Source organism: Calypte anna, chromosome 1, assembly GCF_003957555.1.
Source record: "Calypte anna isolate BGI_N300 chromosome 1, bCalAnn1_v1.p, whole genome shotgun sequence".
Taxonomy (NCBI): Eukaryota; Metazoa; Chordata; class Aves; order Apodiformes; family Trochilidae; genus Calypte; species Calypte anna.
Genome location: NC_044244.1, coordinates 4,306,028 through 4,330,121, shown reverse-complemented (window position 1 = coordinate 4,330,121; position 24,094 = coordinate 4,306,028). Strand labels below are relative to the sequence as shown.

General features: G+C 43.2%; 2 protein-coding genes across 2 annotated transcripts in view; one reads left to right on the top strand and one right to left on the bottom strand.

Annotated features, from left to right (window-relative positions):
• ITIH2 (inter-alpha-trypsin inhibitor heavy chain 2) overlaps positions 1 to 8,081 on the bottom strand; it is a 29,727-nt gene extending 21,646 nt beyond the window's left edge. Inside the window, exons 1-3 of the mRNA XM_030448716.1 lie at positions 7,907 to 8,081; positions 6,249 to 6,323; positions 524 to 559 (exon numbers count right to left, since the gene is read on the bottom strand). Of these exons, the coding sequence (XP_030304576.1) occupies positions 524 to 559; positions 6,249 to 6,323; positions 7,907 to 7,990 (195 nt within the window). The 5' untranslated portion in view covers positions 7,991 to 8,081. The remainder of the gene's footprint in view (positions 1 to 523; positions 560 to 6,248; positions 6,324 to 7,906) is intronic.
• Positions 8,082 to 15,151: 7,070 nt separating this feature from the next.
• ITIH5 (inter-alpha-trypsin inhibitor heavy chain 5) overlaps positions 15,152 to 24,094 on the top strand; it is a 48,758-nt gene continuing 39,815 nt past the window's right edge. The window contains exons 1-3 of the mRNA XM_030469166.1: positions 15,152 to 15,413; positions 19,390 to 19,434; positions 23,421 to 23,584. Coding sequence (XP_030325026.1) covers positions 15,294 to 15,413; positions 19,390 to 19,434; positions 23,421 to 23,584 — 329 coding nt within the window. The 5' untranslated portion in view covers positions 15,152 to 15,293. The remainder of the gene's footprint in view (positions 15,414 to 19,389; positions 19,435 to 23,420; positions 23,585 to 24,094) is intronic.

Sequence of the window (24,094 nt, the reverse complement as noted above, 5' to 3'; positions counted from 1 at the left end):
TAAATATAGTTCATTAATAGCATTTCAGCTGAAAGAGGTCATTTAGTAAGCTGGGATGTTTCCCTTGTTTTTGATCATGCAACCAGTCCTTGGAAATACTCTGCTGATGTAATCCAGCACAGAAAGGTACACAGCAATCCTAAACATCATATATTGAGGGGGAGAGAGCTTAGATTTTCAATAAAGGTCCTAAAGAAAGTGGACCTGAAGCACTGATTACCAGCCTAGTCTTGTATGGGGTTAAACCATGGCAGTGGGAGTATGAAGATATATCAAGATACTGCCTTTGTCTGATCTTGTTTGATGCTTATTTCTCATATTTGCCATCCCCTTCTCCCTTTAAGAACAGTTGTATCAACAACATTGTGCAAACCGTGCTCTGTTTAAAGAAAATAGGTTAATACCCAACCAGCAGTAAAAACAAGGAATTGAACAAACAAAAGGATTGATTTCCAAAAAAAATGGTTAACTAGAAAACCACTTTGACAGTATTATTTTCCACAGAGGAAGAAAAAAGACTCACCAGATCTCCAACATAGCCCCAGTCGGATGTGCTTCGCTGGAAAAGAAAAATATGGAGAATGTATTTCAGCAAAACTAAGGACACAGACTGAAGCTTGTTCAACACAGGGAGCAGGCAGTGATGACATGTGATCTCCCAGCTGTGACTTAAAAGCCATCAAAACCAAAAGGAGAGGTCTCTTCATCTATCCTTAATTTTTTTTAAATAGAGAATAGTCTCTTCTAGAGCAAAACCACTCTTGGAAGCAAAACATGAAGGCAAAAAGTCATGCTCAGAAACCCTAGATTTTATACCAGGATTCTCTCTCTCTCTTTTTTTTTTTTTTCTTTTCTTTCTTCTTTCTTTCTTTCTTTCTTTCTTTCTTTCTTTCTTTCTTTCTTTCTTTCTTTCTTTCTTTCTTTCTTTCTTTCTTTCTTTCTTTCTTTCTTTCTTTCTTTCTTTCTTTCTTTCTTTCTTTCTTTCTTTCTTTCTTTCTTTCTTTCTTTCTTTCTTTCTTTCTTTCTTTCTTTCTTTCTTTCTTTCTTTCTTTCTTTCTTTCTTTCTCTCTTTCTCTCTTTCTCTCTTCTCTCTTTTCTCTCTTTCTTTCTCTCTTTCTTTCTCTCTTTCTTTCTCTCTTTCTTTCTTTCTCTCTTCTTTCTCTCTTTCTCTCTTTCTCTCTTTCTCTCTTTCTTTCTCTCTTTCTCTCTTTCTCTCTTCTTTCTCTCTTTCTCTCTTTCTCTCTTTCTCTTTCTCTCTTTCTCTCTTTCTCTTTATTTCTTTCTTTCCTCTTTTTTTTCTTCTCTTTTCTTTTCTTCTCTTTTCTTTTTTTTTTTCTTTAAGAAAGTGTAGAAAAACCTCAAGCCACAGACCTTTTTAGCTCATTTTAAAAAAATTTACATTAGAAAATATCTATTTATATTATTGTATTATATGCAATATATATGGCTTGGCTTCATGAATGAAGATTTAAAACACCCTGTTGTGTATTCTATAGTAAATGTATTTACTCATATAAACTAACTTGCATATCTAAAGTTAGTTATGTATGCACTGCTTAGAAGACCTGAAACTGCTCATTAATGGTTGTTTTTTTCCCCTGCCGTATGAATATTTCTATTTTGAAATTTCCATGAAGAGGTGGTGACATCTTGTGGCCACTTGAATGATTCTGTTTAATTTCCTGAAAAAATCACACGTGGAATCATGAGATGGGATTTGGCTCACCTAATTCTAGGAGGAGATGCAATTGTTTAATGAAGATAACTGCTCTGGTGTTATCATCACAACTAAGCAAGCTCATTTATTTACAGTCACAGGAGTAATCCCTTTTCTCTGGAAATAAAAAATCCCTTTTTTTTTTTTTGAATGAGTCCTGCCCTAAGCCATGCTGACAGTACTGATTTGAAGACTGGGTACCCACTCAGTGAGATGTCTTGCACACTGCTATGAGCCCTGAGCTGAGCCATTCAACTCTACTGATGATGATCAGGAACCTAGGGTTCAATATCGTTCAGATATTGATGGCTAAAGTATAAAAATGTACCAAAAGATACCGACCCCATCTCAGTCAGGTTTCAGTAGCACTTGAATCCAGGGCAACCCAAAACCCACATAAAATGGTCATGAAAACTGCATTAGTGACACGGTGCATACAAGGCTTGCTAAACAGTTATTAAGTTTGTTTGAAAAGAATTACTATATTCTAGTAGGAAAATCTTTGGATACATTGTCACATCAAGATCATTTTAATGAGTTGACTTTAAGGATCCCTTCAAGCCAGATAAATATACTAGAGGATTTCTGACTGCATGAGAAGAAAAGTGGTTTTTCACTGACTAGCTATACAGGCTACACCTGAAACACTCACACTGGGACTTCAGGATCTGGATGTTTATGGCTTTCTAGAGACCCTCTGCAAAGCCTGATGGATTTATTCTTGCTTAGTCCATCCTGACACCCCAAAAGAATCACTTTACAGGGAACTGGATCCTTCACATCTGATAAAGAACTGGACAGTGAAGAATCACCAGCATGAACAGAAATTCACACAAATTAAAACTAATGAACCTTGACTGAAACAAATGTCATTTTGAAAAGATGAAGACCAAGACCTTAGCACGGAGGGGATTTTTTTTTTATTGTGGTACTTTTCTGGTTCTCTCTGGTTCAAGATGCCCAGGTTTGCTTCCTGTCTCTTTTTGTGAGGGTGGGAGGAGATGGAGATGGGGGAGATGCTGATGGAGACGTGAGCTTATCACTTGCACACGTAAAGACTCCCACTGGTGTTAGAGATCAGATATGGCGTGGGCAAATCACTCCCCAAGGATTTCAAAGGTTGCAGGAGGCAGCCACTCCAGTGGCTCAGGAGCTCAGAGTTGTAGATAATTTTACTTCAGGTTTGAGCACTGCTGTGGTTAATGAGCACATGGGCTTTGCAGGGACATCTGTAGCACATGAGACTCGTGCTGTTTCTGGGATAAGGATTCATGGCTTCTCCTTGCCTTTAAATCACATCTAGATCTGCTGATGATCACACTGCAAGAGTATCTTGCACAACATCTAACATGTGGCTAATTGCTGATTAGTGTGGAGAGAAATGCCTCAAAAACAGTTTTGAGGATTTGGTCTTGATAGATGCAGGGCCTTATCTTCAGGTACTGAGATCTATCTTCTCCTGACATCTCTGCAGGCTCTGGATATTTAGCCCTCCATAATGATCTTTGTACAAATAACTGCATGACTGTTGCAATTACTCTGCAGTCTGACATCAAGGGTACTTCAACCTCACTATTACTCAGGGTTGTTGACCCTCATTCCTCCTGTCTTTTCTGTAGAAGAAGTCATGGTGTCTAATGGACCATACTGCTCTCTGCAACTACCTAAAAAGAGGTTGTAGGGAGGTGGGTGTTGGCCTCTTCTCTGAAGTGAGTATGGAGAGGACTGGAGGAAATGGCCTGAAGTTGTACCAGGGGAGTGTTTAGACTAAATCTGAGGAAGAATTTCTTTACTGAGAGAGTAGTCAGGCACTAAAAAGGGCTGCCCAGGGAGGTGGTGGAGTCACCAGGGAGGTATTAAAAAACTGGGTAGATGAGGCACTTCAGGACATGCTTTAGTGGGCATGGTGATACATAAATATATATATATATTTTATTATTTTTTTGGGGGGGGTTGGGATGTTAACAGTTGGCTGAAGTGATCTTAGAGGTCTTTTCCAACCATAACAATCTGGAGATTCTGTGAAAAGGGTGAAAAGCAGATGCTCAGCATGAGAAGCCAGAAGGAGGATGAAATCCAAGGGTGGGTGCCAGGAGGATGGGGCCTGTGCTTTTTCAGTGGTACCCAGTGAACAAAAGGTAACAGGCACAAACCTGAACATAAGAAGGTTGATCTAAACATGAGAAGGAACTTCTTTACTTTGAGGGTAGTGGAGTAGGAATAGGCTTCCCAGAGACATGGTAGAATTTCCACCCCTGGAGACTTTCAAAACCATCCTAGATGCCATCCTGTGCTACCTGCTCTGGATGAATCTGCTCTGGCAGGGGGGTTAAACTGGATTATCTGCAAAGATCTGTTCCAGTATAGAACTGCCCTCCCAGTTTTCTGATGTGCTGTTTCCTCAGGGTTTCAACTTGTTTTCATTTACTGAGGAGTTTTTAACACACTACAGTTTCATTGCAGACTCTTCAGACTCCTTTTGGGGATCACAGCCCTCACTGTGAGGTGCAAGAAGAGCAATTTCAAACCAAGGTCTTGGCAGAGTTTTCCTTCACAGTGCTGAAGGTGAGTCCCAGTCTTTCTGGTTGCATTTATCACCTGAGAGCTCTGGTGGTGTCTCCAGCCAGCTGATTCTATTCTCTCTCCTTCTACATTTCCTTCCTGTGCTGGTCCTCATGGGGAGGAAACCAGGCAGCTGGAACTGCTGTGGAAGGAGGTGTGATCTCACCTTGCTCTGAAAAGCCAAAAATCAGGACCAGGATTGGGGAACATGCTACAGAACATCCCACCTAGAAGTCTATACACAACCTCCATTATTTCCCTCCAGAACAGAGATAACAGCAGTGCAGCAGCACATGGAGGTTCACAAGGTTACCTGCATTCCAGGCCATAGGGAACTCTTATTTCTATGGTCAGGAGGACCATTCACATACTTGAGACACAATGTCTTTGGAATTACTCAGGAGCAAATATTTTTCACCATAACACCTGATCTGGTCATAAAAAATAATTCTTTCTATTTAGAGCTAATCAGTAGAGTCTACAGAGGAGTTCTGTTGTCTTGTTGCCAATGGGCTAGTGGCCTCACTGTAGGAAAACAAAGTGTTAAACCAATGATTTGGAAAACAGCCCTCTTCTTGTGATTAACAGTAACTCTGTGCCTGCTGTTGGCCAAGAGCTGCTGTCTTATGATGCTTCAGTAGTATTTCAGATCAGACTAATTTACTAATCTTTTATTAATCAACTAACACAAGGGCAGCTTATACTGCAGCTGAGATCTTAGTTCTAATAGTTTGCAGAGACTCATGTGGTTGAGAAATAATGAGAATGAGAAATAATGAGGATGAGAAATAACATATGGGAATATGTGGGAATAATATATGGGAATACCTCCTATAATAAAGTCACTGGTAGAATTGGAAACTACTGCATGCATCTGTCTATATTGCTGCATATCCAGAAAGTTGGGTAAGAGAAGTAGCATAACACATGTGGCACTCATGTAAACATGTTGGATAGAAATGGTGCCCTGAAGAAGTGCAGCTAGGGAGGATTTCTGCCTAGATCATGGTTGAATTATTTACATACTGGTTTTGGAAATGTGAGCTGCCTTGATTCATGTTTATGCTAAAATCTCCCATCTTTCTCCCAGTGTAGTGGGGGCCTTAGGTGTCAATAAGTAACATTTACACTCTGTGTGAGGCCTCTTTCAAAAAGCTTGCAGATAAGGAAAATATGTTTGTCTGTGCTTAACTTGAAATATGCTGGGAAATCCAACTGTTCTGAAGAGGATCTTTTGTTTTCACTATACTAAAAAAGCTCAAGAAAAGCAGCACCAGAGCTTAGGTGGAGTACAAGGTCCACTCCAGTCATAATTTCTTTCAGTGTGATAAAAGTTAATACCTTAAAAAACCCCAAACATATTTAATTATTATTGCTCTTTTTACTGTTAATTACTACTGCCTAAACGACAAGAAAACTCCTGCAATTCTGTTTTAAATCCTTCTGTTCCAACAACCAACAGAATTCAATGATTTGCAGCCCACCAATCTCTAGGAAACAAATTTTCTCCCCTTGTCTCAGGCTCCAGCAGCTCATTCCCTATGTGACACCGTGCTGCACTCTTTTGACCTGAGTTCAATATGAATGAATGGACAACCTGTGGGACTAAAAGGTTTCAGCCTATGTCACCAGTGCCTGATGTCCTGCTCCATTTCTTCATGGAGAGGCCCCACCAGTGTCAATTTGGCTTATTCCCACATATAAAGTCAGACAGAAAAATATTTCCATTGTTCAGCATCTGTATAATGCTTCTTATGAGCTCAGATGTGGAGCAAAGCCTTGTTCTGCTGGGCACTGCATAAAGGACATCAACAGCTCTTAGCCCAACAAGAGAGATGGAGGTCTCTGCATATGAGGAGCTGCTGGTTCCACCTGATCTCACACTCACAACTATGGAAATGGAACAAGACACCTAAGGAGAGCTCCCAGGCATTCTTCCCTTTTTTCAAAGCATTTCTGGGTGCTGTACCTGGTACCTGCCATTTCTCATCTTGGAGCGTGAAGGAAATCCATCGATTTCTACATCAATTAGATTTTCCACTTCCTAGAGAAGAAAGAGATAAAAAAAGAGACATGTTGCTGCTGCCTTCCTGCTTGATTAATCTCTTCATTTATCACTGATTAGCACTCCCGTAGTGTTCCAGAGGGAATTTACCTCCCTTTGGTGCAAATGGGAAGCAAAGGTGCAAATCCATTAACCAAAATGCTGTATCTTCACACTTTTAGTTTTCCCCCTGTGGGCAACAAATTCTGTTCCCTCTTTGAAGATCATGGCCTTTACTATCAGCTGACAATCTTTCCTTCTGAAATAGGGAGTAACATTTAACTCACTGAAATAACCATGTTGAACAAGAGACAGATTGTCACCAGGATGGGTCCAGCCATGGTACCAATAACATTTCAGGTACTGATCTCACTTAAATGAGATCTCACCAGTAAATTCAGAGAATTCTGCTCAAACTGGTTGGAATTGTGTCTGGGTTTGTAGTAATATGCTGCTAATATTGAGAATTAAATTTGTTCCATTGACAACAAATCAACATCATGTCTTTTCCAAGTGCAAAGCTGGACTGATTCAGTAGGAAGCATGGTTCTTACACTGCAGAAATCCTATAAATTAAAGTTTGTTACAAATTTAATTTATGGCAATAAAGATGTGCAAGATCATGAGTTGCTTTCCAATTTATAGCATACAAACAAAGATTTGCACAAAATTAACTTAACTTGTTTAAGCACACTGGTGTTAAACTGATATGGCATCTCTGGTTAGAAAGGACCACAGGTCTGGAATTTTTTTTCTGGGAATTACAAACTCATAATAAAAATCTCACTGTGTCATGAAAAGTACCATAAAAAGAAAGAAAAGGAGGATATCCCCACCTCACTGATTATTTTTCTAATCTTGTAAAGTAAAACTTTACACCATCCCTGCAGGCTTCCCAAAAATATTGCAATGCACACTGCAATGTGGAAAAGGACGTAGACACCCAAACCTGAGTTCACTTGAGTACAGAGTTTTAAATTTGCACTCAGCTTCAGAGCCAAAGCTACAGCTATATTTCTTCACTGTATTTACTTAAGAAATTACAAGCTCTTCTATAAATTATCTTATCCTTCTGCTGAGAATGCACTGTCAATAGGTTCTTAATTCCATATTTTAATTCCTATTAAAAACCTGAGTCCCTGTGAAGCTTTGCTGGAGTCTGTAGTGATTCACAGAGGACACCCCATCCACAAAGATATTTAGGTGCTCTGTTTCTGCTTATTCCAGGGCAGTAGGTTATAAAATATGCTGGAACTCTGAGCATAGAAACTCACTTGAATGTTTAAACACTTAAACGGCCAGAAAACGCAAAGTTGAGGTAAAAATAAGAATCTTGCTTGGAAAGAAACTTGGAGTTATGCCCAAACCGTCCCGACTTCAACAATATTTAAAAAACAACCCTACAAATAACTGGTGAAAGCCAATTATCACAACAGTACTATTTATAGGTAAAAGCAGAAGACATTCATGAGATACAAGCAGACCTGTGGGACAGTGGCTTAGTTCTGCTCCCACCAATGTCAGCTGCAGCTTCAATGTTGACTTCAGCAAGGAAGGGAGACCTTAACCCTCCCAATACTCACATCTGGGATTTCGTCGATAACAAGATCAAAGCTTCCCACTCCAGAAATGAGGAACAAAACCAGGAAGCAGCTCAGATGCTTCATTTTCTTCCCTCTTGTCTCCTGAGAACAGTCCGCATAGGTACCAGACACAAGATCTTTCCTTCTCTGAGACAAGTTCAAGGAAACAGCTCAGGGTTATGCAGTATTTTGAACCAAGTTTTGAAACGCTGACTTTGTTTAGGCCCTGGGTCAATATTTGCCTTGCAACGCAAGTCTGAGCTGTGGTGCCTGAGCAAGGGTTATCCAAACAGTGTCTTCACTCACCTCTGCCTTTGATAACAGCTCAGGCTTGGATAGGCTCAGGTCTTGCTTTTGCAGCTTCCCATGGTGTTTGATTAATTTCCTGCTAGGCACAGACCTTGGAGTATCCAAAGCTTTGAAAGATCAAAGCAAGAACTCACTCCTGGCTTGTTTGTTTATAGTGAATGAGGTGAACACTGGTTCTCAGAGTGATGGAGGCAGCAGCACTCTGCCTCTCCAAAGGCCCTCCCCACCCAGCTCTCTCACAAGGGTTGGCAGGGAGCTTTGGGCTGGATCCTGACCCACACAAATATCTTTTTTCCAGTCTGGCTGGGACAGGATCCTAGCTGGTAGTGGGATAGTTTCTTTTCTACTCTTCTGTCTTATCTTACATTTTGATGCTTCAGTAAAAGAGTTCTGCAGGACCAGTCTGTTCTTACACATCCTTCCTCCATCTTTTTGGCAGGTTGTTTCTCAGGCTGAGATTCAAAACTCCATTCAGACATTCACCCAAACAGAACAGTGAATTTACAGATCACTGCTGTGTGAGAGTTGCCAAAGGTGACAGGAGAGAAAGTGAGAACTGGAGCAAGGATGTGAGGTATTTTCCAAAGACCCTACTTGTAGCTATGGCACATCCTCACCAGGAAATGGTTTCCATTTATTTAGCAGGCATCAGTTAATTTATTTATTAAAAAATTATCATCTCCTCTGAAGAGACTGGAGTAAAATTAGCATTTCTAGCATCATGTGAGAGAAATCTCCACACCTTAACTTTACATAGAATGAACCATGGCCTTTGGGTCACTTTGTTCTTGCCACGTGATACCTTCATATACTGTTTCACAGATGTCATGTTGGAAGAGGCATTGAATAATTAGTCCTGATTTGCACTCCTCCACAATCTTTTGATCTTTTAGATCATGAACTCCAACCATTAACTCATCACTGCCATGTCTACCATTAAACCCTGTCCCTAAGCACCATGTCTGCACATCTTTTCAATCCCTTCAGGGATGGTGACTCAACTACTTCCCTGTGCAGCCTGTTTCAGATCCTGACAACCCACAGAAAGTGTTCCTTATATCTGATCTAAATCTCCTCAGCACAACTTGAGGCCATTTCTTCTCATTCTATCACTTGTTATTTGGGAGATGAGATCAACAGCCACCTTGGTCCAGTTTCTTTTCAGGTAGGATAAAATCACCCCTCAGCCTCCTTTTCTCCAGGCTTAACAACCCCTGTTGCCTCAGCTGCTCCTCACAGGACTTGTTCTCCAGACCCTTCACCAGCTCTTTGCCTTTCTTTGGACACCCTCTCAATGTCGTTCTTGTAGTGAGGGGCTTAAAACTGAACACAAGAGATTTGAGCTGTGGCCTCACCAGTGTTAAGCACAGGGAGATGATCCCTGCCCTAGCCATGCTGGCCACACTATTCCTTCTACCAGCCATGATGCTCTTGGCCTTCTTGGACACCTGGGCAAATGCTGGCTCATATTCAGTTGGCTGTTGACAAAAGTAGCATAATGAGCAATGGGATTACACTACCGGAAATCTTTGTATCCCTTTTTAGTTTGTGGAAATAAATAGATTTTTTCTGGCTGTATGGTGCCTGACTCAATTTAATGACATGCTGTACCATAGAATGTGGGGAATCCTGCCCTTCCTGGGTCTAATTCATGTCATATACAATTTAGGGAGTCCAGTTCAGAGAGTTCTGAGGAAGACACCAGCTCTGGGCACATCTATGTTTCATCAGAGGACTTGGACTTCCTGGAGTGAGCTGCACTCCATTTATCACCATTTATCACTCCAGGCTTTTTGAGCAGAAGGGAATCTCACCATTAAGAATCCAGGCATGCTACATCAAGCAAGAGGTTGTCTTATGGCTCTGTGGTGCCTAAAACATCCAGGTTGGCTTTAAATCATGTAGTCAAGGGAGTGAGAACTCTAATCATCCACCAGAACTCAGTGTTGTTTACTCAGCCTCTTAGGTGGATTTTGCTCAGTGCTGTGTCCCTGTAATCCTAGCAGTATTTAAGTGAGCTAACAAAGTTGGAGCTGTGGCTATGACAGGGTTTATCCAGGGCTGTAACAGCAACAGGCACAGGGCACCCAGGCTTTGATGTGTTGATGGTATCTACCATAGCTTGAATTTTCTGTCTAAGTTCTGTTCACACAATGTGCCCCTAGCTCAGAGTGACCAGCTCTTTTTTAGTCAGAAATGTAAAGCTTAAGATAACTTTGTCTAGCAGTATCTGGGACCCTGGAGTAGAAAGGTAATGGCTGCTGCTCTAAAGAGGTGAAAAAATCCTTTAAGAACAGTATTTAATTTAAGCAGTAATGTTATAAGCCCTTGTTACACTTTTCTCATAACCATCAAATTTGGGTTAATTTCTCTTGGTAAAAATAGCAAGATCGATAAAATTTATGTGACCACTAGATGGCATAAACTGCTCAAATATACTGCCCAAAAGAGTCCAAAAAAGGCTGAAACTCCTCAAGGATAGGGCACAGAAAATTTACATGAAGAACAAGTACTAAGTATGCTCAGAGCCCTGTCATCTGCCATGAGGTTGGATGAACTTCTCCAGAATTTCATGGGGATGACAGGATCTCAGTAAGGTGTTCTGTGGCTTGGTTGGTATTCCTCTGGAAGGAAGTTTTCATGGACTGTCCTCTCTGAAGAACTGGGAGTTATTATTCTATAATTCTATGATGGTTGGGCAGAGTCTGTCCCCTGGAATCATTAAATTGTGTTAACTTGGCTTGCACCTGAGGAGAAATGCTCACAATTTCTGTCTTTGGTAAGAACAGGGAGTACAAGGTAAAAACACTTATCCAGGGTGCCTACTGCCCCGATATTCATCCCCCTCGACACCAGCCATCCTGGGAAATGTTATAAGGATATACAGAAAGGGCTTTCTTGGTGCTTCAGCTTTCTTCTCTTTGTACTGCCATTCAGCAGAGACAATCCAGATACCAGGGCTTGGCAACCTTCCTGCCTTCCCTGATGACCTCTTCAAAGTGGGTTTCATGGCAGTCCCCTAGACAGGGTCAGACATCCTCACCACCAAGGCCCTTTGGCAGAGAATTTGGGTGTATTTCATTGGAACACTATCAGAATATGAAGTTCTGTAACGCTCTGCTGGGCTATTAGCACACAGCTAATGGCAACAAGGAGATCAGCAGCCACTGGGACTCCAAAAAAGCCCCTTTAGGACCACAGGCACCTCCAAACTAGTGTCAGAAGAGGGGAAATCAGGTCCTGTCTGGATGTTTCAGAGGAGATTGATTAGGTTAAGGTGTGAAAGAAATTACTGAATGTAATTTCTGAACTTCACCATAATTAACTTCACCTCTGGGCATTCATCTGTGTCCATACCTCTGTAAGCCTTTCAGATTCATGCAAATTGCTTGATCAAACTAATGCCTTTGAATGCCACAGGTATTTAATGTAGGTACCTCTGAGTGAGATGGGTGTCTCATGTCCCATTCTCCTACCTAGAAGAGAACTGGAAGCCTTTAATTTATGAATTTGTGCAGCCAAGGTACCAATGTTACAACCAAATGCTGCTCTGATCTTGTTCCCTAAGCTTCAGTTTGTAGTCTGGAAAGCCCCTGTTCTTGAGCTAGAAGATGCCAAAATTTTCTTTATTTTCAACACACCCCACGGGGTTCAATAAACTCGTGTGGTGAAAAAGAGGAAGAATAGTCCTACCCATGAGCCTTTCACTGAAAAAAAGGGGATGCAGATGCGTGGAGGCAGAGCATCACCAGCGTGCATCTGGTTGCATGTCAACACAGAGAGATTCCTTGATACAACATGATCCATTCCAGGTGAAATCCATGTGGAAGCTCAGCTGTTAGCTCATGCCTCTTTCCAATGTCTCTGCTCACACAGGCTGCAGGCATGCCAGGCAGTTTAATTTGCTGAGCTCCCACCCAAAGAACAGCTGCTCATCTTGCTAAGTCAGCAAAAGTCAGCATCAAACATGTCTAATGTGAACACACCTGAGTAACTGCTTATCTTGGTCTCCATTGGTATTTCCAGAACTGTGCCTGCCATCTTCCTCCTAAAATCAGGAGATCTTATTCCAAGGAGTGGGATAACATGAACAATCAAGTCCTCAGGCTTAATGTTCACTCATCAAACCTAACCTTAAGTGAACCATGTTAAAACACACCTTAGGCTTATTTAGCTATGTGCTGTGTCCTTATGTGCCCTTGCTGAGTAGAACAGGAGGAGAACTGGCAGCTCCTAATCACTTTGGGAAGGGCACTGCTTTTCCCCGCTCATTCTCTCATGCCTTTGGTTATGCTCTAGGGTCCTGTTTTGGTCTGAATATCCTCCTCCGAGCTGTTTTGTTGCAGTATATTTGCACTGTCTCTCTGTTTTGATTTATTCTGGCCTTCAGCTCCTCACCTGTGCAATGGGGGAAGCTGAGTGTCTGTAAAAACAATCTAAATGCTGATCAGGATGCAAAGACTGACAGCTGTCAAGACCTGGATTTTTTCCAAATGCCTACTGACTGTTCTATGGTTATGTCAAACTGGCAAACATCTTTCCTTCCTGCCCAGGAACTACTGTTACCTCTAGGGTTAATTAGCAGGGTAGTTTTGACTTGCTTTTACAGGGATGCCTTGGTTTCCTCTAGGTTTTCCAAAGCAATAGGAAAATCTTCCCACACGTATTGTTTTAAGTGCCCGTTTCCAGCATTTCTGAGTATCTGCTGTGAGATTTACATTTATCCATGTCCCCTCATGGACAGAGCAGGTTGAAGAGCAGCCCACTGTAATGTCAGCAATGAGGGCACAGGAGGCTGCAGTCCTACTTTTCCATGCTACTCCAGTGCACTTTGAGCTAGACAAGCAGGACCTGAAACAAGCTAGACCCAGATAAATTTTTTTGTGTGTCCTTAAATCAGCCTGAACCATTGCTTTGAAGTCTTTCTTGATTCTCAGCTGGATGGTTGAGCCTTCTTTCATCTCCCTTTGAAATGGTGAGGAGATGAAATGGTGTAGATAGATAATACCTTGAATATCTTCTGACAGGGACCAGATCAGCACAACAACCATTTTTGGTGTCTCTGGGGGCCTGAGCTATCCTTCCCCAGTGTCCCTTAAGCTTTCTCCCATCATCTTCTCTTCTCCAGCCTCAAAAGCCCATCATCATTCCCTGCAAAGCTGCCCAGCTCTGCAGCTCTCATCATGGATATGGCCACTCCAAAGGCTTTTGTGCCTGCCAGTGGTGGACTGGCCCAAGTGGAAGAAGGACTGGCCAGGCTTTTGATTTCTTCACTCCTGTTGACAAGGCCAGAAGGGGTCTGTGTGTGAGCATGTTGTGGCCTCAGCTAAAGTCTGAACTGCTGATTTGCTAAAGGGGAGCACCAAAGGTGCTGACCTTGCTGTCCCTTCCCTTTACTTCATCTCCAGCTCCCCTCATCCCTCCTGAATAGGGAGCAAGCACCTTCCTGCTGCTCCATTACACATGCTAAATTTGGAGAACATAATGCTCCCACCACATATGCTTTCAGGTGGGTGCATGTGTGTCTGTCCAGACAGAGAAACTCCAGTAGCCCAAGGGTGTGTTTATATATTTCAGCAAGTTGGGAGATATGGGATTGTCACTGCCATGGATTGGGGTTGAAGAAAAACATCTTCAGTCCATGATGACCTAGAGACGGAAAGCAGAGAGAAAACTACAGTGACTTTATGCCTAACAGGTTTGTCATGCAGTACTTGCACAGAGAAACACCCCCACCATAAAAAAACAAAGCAAAACAACACCAAACAAAAAGAGAGGAAATTTGGGTCTGTATTTTGGGTCTGTATTTGGCTGTATTTAAGAAGCTGCTGCTGGCAGAGAAAAATGAGGTAGTAAATAAGTCTGAATTGGGGTTAAGTGAAGATGCAAGCTCCTGAATGCCTGAGGATGAGCTGTGCCCAGTCTGTGCCAGCTGGAATGGTTGTTGGATTGGGAATGTCCCTGGCAGCTGAGCCATGGGGATCCAGCAACCGCCTTGACCCTGGGGGAGGGTGGGGAGGAGAGAGGGATCTGCATCTGGGAAATGAAAAGGAGAGCAGGAGGTTCTCCCCAGCTTTGCCCAGATGAGAAATGGAGTCCCCATAGCAGGGGTCTCGGTTGTTTTTGCCAGTGGAGAGGTACCCGGCAGAGTGCCAAGGCAAAGGTGTGGAGGAAGCCCTACCCGGATCTGGGATGATGAAACCCTGGAGCAGTTTTTTCACAAAACCAAACGGGGCTTTCCAGACTGGAAAGAAGGAGAAACTGTCCCCTTCAGAGAGGGTGAAACATCTTCGAAGACTTCCTCTAGCCTGTGGGTAGAAGGATGGTTTTTAATATGGGCGATGGTATCCAGGTCTGCTCATTGCCATGGCTGAGCCCATGAGGGGACAACCCCAGCAGCCCACCATGTTCTTCCAGGTCCCACCACCTCCGGGCACCTCAGGATGGGGTCCGTGTGGCAGCAGCCATCTTTGGCCCTGCCTTAGTGCAGGAAATATCTCCTCAGCCTTGCCCACCCCAGCTGAAAACCACCATGGGGGCTGGGGTGCTGCAGGTGCCATGCTGAGAGGCAGCAGCACCTCAGGGACATCCAGTGCCACCTTTCTCCATGGCACGAAGTGAGATGGGGGCTGAGGGTGTCATGGAGAGAGTCCATAGTCTCTCATCCATAGGACCACGGGGCTGGGGTGCTGTGGGTGCCACGCTGAGAGGAAGCAGCACCTCAGGGACACCCAGTGCCACCTTTCTCCATGGCACGAAGTGAGTTGGGGGCTGAGGGTGTCATGGAGAGCGGCCACGGTCTCTCATCCACAGGATCCCCGGGTGAGGGGAGCAGCTGGAGGATTGGGAAAGCTGTGAAGATCCCCCGCAGCCCCTGACAGGGCGGGAAGATGCCCTGAGGAGTGCAAAAGGGGCCGGTCCCGAGCCGGGAAGGAGGAGAAGAGGGTGGATCGTCTCTCCTCCTGTCAGCCGCCCCGCAGGCAGCCGGTCAGGCAGCACAGGCAGCAGCTGCAGGCAGCCGGGCTTTCCTCCTCACCTGTGAGGCTGGAGCCCCAGCCAAACGCTCCCCTCTTCCACCATGATCCTTTGGCTGTGGCTCTGCTTGGGTTTCTCCACCTCGGCAGGGCAGCCCGACTCGGAGCTGATGGCCAGGTACCTGGAAGAGAAGCTGATGTCGGACTACAGCATCATGGAGCAAGTAGGTTTCAAGGTGGTGGTCAAGTCTGGGAGTATCTGATGGCCAGGGCTGGCTTGTTCTCTCTGAGCCATCACTATCAGAATTTTTGCTAAAACCGCGTTTCTCGCACCCATCCCTGCAGCACGCCCGAGGCTGCAGCTCAGCTCCATGGGAGGTGGCTGCCAACCAGCATAAAACCCGGAGAGATTTATTTAAAAGAAATTTAAAGCACACTCCTGCTCTGGGTGTTATTGCCTGGGGATGGGTGCAAGGCTGACCCCCCCATAACCGTGCTATCCAGGCAGGGACAAGGGAGTTAACACAGAGTCCTGGCCTTGTGCCAGTCTGAGTAATTCAGAATATTTCAGGCTCGGAGGAAAGTTTTTCTGCCCATGGTCTGAAGTCTTAACTGTGACTGATTTTTAACTCACGCTGGATGAAACAAAACGCTTGGATTTCAGCTTGTAAAATGCTTCTTGGGCAGATAAAAAAAAAATTAATAATAATAATATCCTGCAACCGAGGGCTGTTCTGTTGTGTCATTGCGTGGCTTTTTTGAGAAATCAGACTGAAAAGGCAATGAACTTTTTTGCAAGTTAGCAAGACAGTTTGGGAGGCTGTGGTTGAGAAGGCTGAGCTTCAGATCTGTGCTCATTATCCTTCAGGTTCATGCCAGCTAACATGGGTGATTTTGGGTCACCTAGGGCATGAATCTAAATTTGATCAGATCTGGGAGGCTCTGTAGTATCTGAGACATCTGGGACTGGTAGTTAGAAAGCAGGACCTATGGAAGACCTGTGCAGTACTGGCAGGAAGGTGGGATCCTTTAGCGGGTCTAAAAAATGTCAGTGACTGCCTGTATTTGGCACCTTCTGCCACACAGTAGGTGGGAAGAATGAGACTTTTACATATGTATCTGTACCCATCTCACAGCTGCTCATTCAGTTGCTCATCTCACCCATGCTAGAGTGAGGAGAATTGCTTTCCAGAAGTGCTGATGCCTCTTCACTATGAGGACCTCAGCAGCCTTGTTGTTGATCCTGGTTACTGTAAAAACATATTCCTTGTTGAGGAATTAAGCCACAAACCAACGTTTTCTTGCAGACCCACCTGTCCAAGTGGGAGACAATATCTCCACTACTGTTCTGCCAGTGGAGTGGTATCTGGGAACAATCACTTACCTGCTTTAAGGGGAAAATCAAATGAAAAGTTCAAGCAACTGGCTCACAGTGTTGAAGTAACGTGGCTGATCTTGCTTCAGGCAAATAAAGGTGTTTTCACAGGAGCTGTGTTGCTGGCAGATGAGGGGCAGCAGTAACTTCCAACAGAAAAGTAGCAATGTATAAATGATTTAGTGATCTAGTCCCCCAGGACAGCCAGATGAGGAAGAGGGCATCTGTCCATCCTCACTGAACACATGAGCCAGGTTAAGAACATACAGGTGCTTCCTTAGATCAACATAATACCCTATAAACAAATCTCTGACAGATTTTGGAGTGTGTATAGGGCCATGTTAAACTGTAATATTTTGGGAGCATCTTCCTACATAAAACCAAGTACAGACACAGGTCTTTGCTGGATTGTGGTGTTTTCCATAATTGTGGAATGCCTTTGGCTCAGCCCATGATTGACCATTCTGCTGTTAGCTGACAAGCTTGCTAATTATTACAGATGCACTAGAAACAGTTCTTTGGGACAGCTCTTCACAGGTAGTTGGGTTGCTACTGCCCAGCTTATTTGCTGTATACCACTGTAAAACCATCAGGCAAAAGCTGTGGGGTCATTATTGCCAATTATTGGGCTTTAATGAGTGCTTTGGAAGGCTTTAAAGCTAAAGATTGATGGCAGCTTGAAATGGTTCCATTAGATGATGCTAGTGAAGCTGGATTGTTGAGAACACTTTTATGGACTTATCAGTATCATAAACCCTGCAGAAGTGCTTTGGCCACAGTAATGAAGTCATAGCAAACAGATTACTGTTATCTGGTTATCCTTAGCTACTGACCAGTGCTTACCAATTATTCTCAAGACTTTAGAAATTAACTTTTTGAAGGATCTATGGCATACAAAGCCTTCTCATGCAAATAAGCAAGGAAAAAAAATATAGTTGTGTTGTGGAGAAAGGTAAAACCAGTGACAAAGTTTCCATTTCCTCCAATCATTCAGTAAAAAACATTGTGACACTTCCTCATAGGACAACAGATGGATTTGTTCCAAAAGGTAATCCTTTAGTAAAAAAAAAGTGCTGAAATTCACTGATCTCTCATCCCTCCCTGCCTCTGCTCCAAGCAGCATCAACTTCACAGACATTTGTGTGACTTGTTCTGAAGAACCTGTGGTGATGGAGACTCTGCAGCCTCCCACAGCAAAGGTGTCCTTTACTTGCCTGAGATAACAGACCCAGACAGAAAGTTTATTCTAAATTTAAACCTTCCTCTCTCCTCTCCTCTCCTCTCCTCTCCTCTCCTCTCCTCTCCTCTCCTCTCCTCTCCTCCTCTCCTCTCCTCTCCTCTCCTCTCCTCTCCTCCTCCTCTCCTCTCCTCTCCTCTCCTCTCCTCTCCTCTCCTCTCCTCTCCTCTCCTCTCCTCTCCTCTCCTCTCCTCTCCTCTCCTCTCCTCTCCTCTCCTCTCCTCTCCTCTCCTCTCCTCTCCTCTCCTCTCCTCTCCTCTCCTCTCCTCTCCTCTCCTCTCCTCTTCCCACATTCTCCATTGAGAATTCCCCAAGGGAGCTGTTTTTTCTTGGTTCCAGTTTTACAAGATGTTGGCTAAAATAATAAGAAAATAATAAGGATTCTAGCAGAGGGGATTGTTTAATTTCTCCACTGGGCTTTCCTTAGCTTTGCTATGCATGATATAAACAGACTTAAAATCATCTCACTGGCAAAGAGTGTTGTTATTTCAGTGTAAATCAACAGAAAGGGCAAATCAGGTAAAAAGATATCACTGCATTCTTCTGCTCTCTAGAGTTTCATCGACATTTTAAGAAGTTACTTGGCTTCCCTCATTGACAAGAGACTTAGACTCCCAGTTTTGGGAGGGATTTGATTTGGAGATGTTGCTAAGCTGAGATTTACCCCACGTGCAGGAAAGAAGTCAGAGGAATTGTTGTTGTTCAAGGCACTGTCCTGCATGAAGCATTTTTTCTCATAATAAAGCCAGTGGCTGAGTTTAAATATCTTCATTCTCTTTCTGCTCATAAATAGTGCTTCTCTGTCACTGTGCAGTAAACCCACAGCATCTGTGGAGAGTTTTGAGGCAACAGATCAGCTGTTGAGGTAATATCAATAAAAGTGAAGCTGTAACATCAGTTTACACAAGCCCTCCTTAGGAGCAGATCCACAAGTGGAGCAGGCTGGGGTTATGCCAAGTCCCACTGCATGGTTCCTAGGTGTTAACCTGGTGGTTGCTCAAGTTTGGAGCATCCACACTGTGCCCAGCTGAGGACAGCCTCAGGTGACTGGGACATCTGTAACCCATGATGGGTGCTCAGCACTCTTGCACAGATGAAGGACACATCTGGAATGGGGAAGAGGCTTTAGTTTTTAGTTGCCCAAGGATGTAGATGGGCCCTGTGTGGCATTTTATGAGCACTGTGGGCCATTTAGCAGCCCTTGTCCTGTGCAAAGGGGCAAAAATAGTGACACAGAGACCTGTGTAACTCCACACAAAGCTGTAAGGAAATTCACTTCCAGAGCCAAGACATAATGTCCAGGCCTAGGGCCAAAGGCTGAGATTCCTGTCCTCATATAGAGGGTTTCTTGACAAGTAGCATTTGCAAAATACACGGTACCCCCTCACCTGTGAGAGCTACATTCCACTGCTGAGCTTTGATCAATGGGTCTGTTAATAGGGAAGAGATTCAGGTTTTAATTTTAACCAGGGGAAGGTTTGAACCTGGCCATGGGTGACCAGTCACCCAAGCCTGTGTCTGGATTTAAACAGGTGAGATGTTTTCTGTAAGTTGAATGGGTTCCATTAACTCCCTTAACTCTTTGCAGGTTGCACGCCGGGTTCCAAGACAGGCCAAATTTTTGCAGAGGCTGGTATGTATCACACTGTCTTGATTTTACCTCATGGGAGTTACATTTGCTCTATGTAAATATGTGGGTGAATCCCTGTGCCCAGGAATGAACTGTCAGTGGGTGATGGCAGGATGAGATTTTAGGTAAAATAAAATAAAATATAATATTAATTTTGATAAATGCAACAGGTGCAGGTTCTTCTAATACTTCCCAATCCATCTTCTTGACCCCAGGTCTGGAGAGAGAACATCCAGTGTTACAAACCTCAACCATGCAGTGAACATTAGCCTGATGAAATCTCATTAAAGACAAAGGGAGAGTTTGCTTTGAAATCTGAAGGTCTCTGTTGATGCAGAGACCAAAATTTACTGAAGAAAGGAAAAAAAGAAGGAAGCCAATATCTTTCTTTCAGCATGGGAACTAAAGCTTTAAAGTGTAAACCTGCTAACTTGAGATGTACAGCAGGCTGTGAAGTCTGGCTGTCTTGCTGGACTGAGAGCTGCCCAGCTTAAATGAAAATTTTGGCTTAAGGGGCAGCTGGCTGTTCACAGCCAGTTACTTTTTCTGTCTTTTCTGAAATATGGAGGCTTTCTAGTTGAGAAGTGGAAGAACTCATTTCACCCACTGAGCAGCCATCCCATGTTAATTGCTTCTGGTCTCTTTGATCTTTGACAGATTTGAATCAGCAGCCTAGAGCTCTCAGTCTTATTACCAGTTTATTACTTCTGCTCTGAGGTACTGGCAATTTATTTTGATGAAAACAACTGATAAAGGTAAAATCCCAGAGTATATTTCATTGATCTTCAGTTCTCTTCCGTCTTTCCAAGCATTTGATGTAAACAAGCATAAAATAATTTGTTTGGCAAGAACATTTCAGCTCCCAATTCATCACAATCACCAGGACACCTTCCTAAAGCATCCAGCCAACCTGCCTCATAGCAATCTGCTAATCTGCCACCTTGGCCCTCCCTAGCTTTGTTTTTAATAGGGATAATGAACCACAGTAATAATAACAATATCAATCAAATGGTTTGTTTTGGTTTGGTTTTGGGTTTTTTTTTGTATTTTTTCCCTTGTGCTGCCTCTCATCTTCAGAAGGCCTTAATAAAGTGCAGAGAAAACACACACAGGCATTTTCACAGCTGTCAGAGCATCAGGTGCTGATGGATTGTGCAAGAGCTGCAGGGAACACACAAGAATCACAGGCTGGAACTTGGGCTGCCTGCCAAGCTCGACCTAGCAACCTGTTTGGAAACTGCCTCTGCCCCCAGTGTTTATATTTTCTATATACAAGGGATGGCAGATTCCTTCCAGGAATGGGAAGATGAATCAGTTCTTTTATCCTCAGCTGTATGTGATACCCTTGTTCAGTGTTTGCTTTCTTCAGTAGCAATTCCTAAACACCAGGAAGAGGGAGAGGTGTTGAATATCTTTTTTTTTTTCCTTTTGGTTTTGCCATTCTTTAGTCTCTGAGGTTATTAGAATTGGAGCTTCTTCAGTGGGAAGAGAGATGTGAGAGATCAGCTGAAGTCAGCAAGTGGTGTGATTCTTCATATGAAATGTCATTAAGCTCTGGGACAAGATTTTGTGCATGCTGGAAGTTTATATGGATTCAGAAAGCAGCTGTGTAAAGTCACAGAAGAAAAATCCACAGAGGTTTGCTAAGTAAAATACCATCTTTGATTAAGAAGTACTTTTAGCCACAAGTTACTAGATACAGAGAATATTTCTGAGTAATATCAGTGCAGTTGGATGGATTTTACCCTTCTCTAAGCATTCACTCTTGATCTATGCCAATGATAGGCTATAGGGTTAAAATTCTTTTTGCTCTCACCCAGTACTGCTATTCTTATGTCTTTGTCATACAAGGGCAAGGCCATGTCCTCTGTCATATTTTAAAGACTTTCTGACTTCAGATGAATCCGTCACTGCATTCAGAGTGTTGGACTCCATGTCAGATCTGTCACTGAAGAAACATCTGATGTCTCAAGTTAAAAGCAAAGGGCTTGATCCTCCTTTGCTGTTGAGCTGTGCATCATGTCTGAACCCACAGCTGATGATGAAATACAGAACATGGGAGTGGATGCAGAAGATCTGGAACCAAAGCATCTGCTGGAGTCTCATAGTCTCTCTTTTACTTCTGTTAAATCTTCTGCATCTCTTGCTATGCCTCAGGAAAAGGGTGGCATGGAAGAATGAAGGAAAACATCACCTTGTTATAACTGGAAACATTCCTCTAAAACCACTTCAGATCAAGATGCTCCATCCTCTCCATCTTCAGGATAATGGGACTATAAAGCCATTCCTATGGATAAAAGAAGGTCCTAAGACCAGCAGGATGTAGTTCTAATTCACAGTGATTCAGTTAAAGCCACAAGGGAGCCTAAGGGAGAGGAGGAGCATTAGATCTGAGCAAATGAGTTCTAGACTAGATCCATTGCACTGGGCTGTCTGAAATCAGTGAGACAAATCACACCCTAAAAGTGCTAATTTTTTGCTGTTGTGCTCCATGTGAGCTGAGCCTGTGCTAAGCAGCATGTTCATGGACAGAGAGAACACCAGACATCCTCCAGCTGTTAAAGATATCTGTCATGATTAGGTTCATCTGAGACTCATTTATCAGAGTCTTTTCTGTCTGGCTGTTGATGGGTTTATTCCAAAGCTGTTGATGGTTTTATATCTATTTCCAGTGGATCCTCATTCTTCCATTTGCCTGGAATTCACCACCCAGCAGCTTGTTTAGTTGGATGCTCACTTATTACAGCTTCTGATGCCATCAGCTACTGCAGAAATATTCTTGTTTTCATACTGACTCATACAACCACTTGCTCCCTTTTTAAAGCCATTTGTCAAAACTATTTTTGTTAAGAAAAAATTCCTGGAGGTGCAGCTGAAGAGCATGATTTTGCCTTCACAAGTCTTATGTGGCTGTGACTTTATCAGCCTCAGTAGGAAGGATCACAGTTTATTTGGCTTAGTGAAGTTGCTCTGTGTTTGCAATGTATTTTAATCTTTAGCTTCCTTCAGCTTTTGAGGGTTCTGTCTTTGACTGTTTAAGGCAAATACAGGATTATTTTTTTTTCTTACATAGGCTGCTTATGGTTAAATACACTGAAGTCTTCCAGGAAAAAAATTGTGTTGAGCTCCATGGAGATCTTGCTGTCAAAAAATAATGTTAGACTGGAGAAATGCTCCAACCCAAGACCTGTGCACAAAAACACATTCCCAAGAAGGAAAAATTGGCTTTCAGCTTTGATTACTACATCGTGTGTCATTCATTGCAGTCTCTGTAGCTTCTCTGCTGGAAATAAACCAGTGTAGGCTAAAAGTCTTAAAATATTTTACTTGAGACATCACAGTGTCAGTGTTTCTTATTAAATCTCTTCCATCCATTGGCTGAGACCTCCAGGATGGATTCTCAGGGGAGGAAAACTCAGCTGAATCCATTGACAACTAACTTACAGATCTGACTGCATAAATTTGAAGATTTCATGCACTGTGGTTTTAGTTTTTCAGGGGATCTTACATCTAGGCTTCTGCACACTCCATAGGGCAGTTTCTCTGACATTAGTTCTGAACCCTCTGAGGGCTTACTTTGAGTTTCTATAAAGGAAGAGGCCATAAGGGACTAATCCTGCTCCTCTCATGTGGTCAAGGTTGAAGGGTGCAGTTTAGGATTTTTATCAGTGCGTTTCATACCATAAAGACTGGCACCATCAGAGCTCTCTTCCTGCCTGGATTCTCCCCAGTCCTTGGGCAATGACAATGACCTCTGTCCTTGTGTGTCACCAAAGGCAGTGGTGTGTCTCTGATTTACTTTTTGCAGCTCACCTGAAATTCTGAGGGCAAACCCACCTTGCCTGCTGTTGCCTGTTTATCTTTGGGAGTCTCATACTCCACCATAGAGGGTGCTGATTTACTTCAGCATATTCAGTGCTAAACCCAGTGAAATACTGAAAAGGAGTTACCTGGCAGTGTTGATGGAGATCACCTTCTGATATTTACAGGAAACCAGGCCTCGGATGTCTGAATTCAGTGTGAAATCCACAATCATCTCTCGTTACGCTTTCACCACGGTCTCGTGCACGATGGTGAACAGCGGATCCGAGGCACGGGAAGCTGTGTTTGAGATGCAAATCCCAGCTGCAGCTTTCATCTCCAACTTTACCATGTAAGTAAGTGATGCTGACAGCTGTCTCCCACCCTGCAGATAGCTCCCTGAGATTTCAAAAACTGCCTCATCTGAAGTAGGACTCTGCCAAGGCCTTTTTGCATGTCTTTGGGGAAAATCAAACCACACCCATGATACCCTCCAGCCATGGCCCCAAAAGCACAGAGCAAATCCTTGGCGGACAGGATGATAAGACTCAAGTCTTCAATGTATGTGGTGAAGAAAATGACTTTATTTCCCATCTGACTGTCTTTTAAGCACTTCCTTCTCCTCCTCTCCTCTTGATTTCAGCCAAAAAAATCTCTCCTAGCCTTCAGAAATCTGTTCAATTAAAATTTCATCAGCCCTGGCACATGATAGTTAGCTTGCCAAACTGACTCTTGCCAAACAGCTCCTTGTTGTTCCAGGTTCTCCATACTGTCAGTAGACAAGGAGAGCCAACTCCAACTAATAGATAGATTGACTTGCTGCTGGAGCTGCTACTCATTCTCTGTGTGTAAGAGCAAGCAC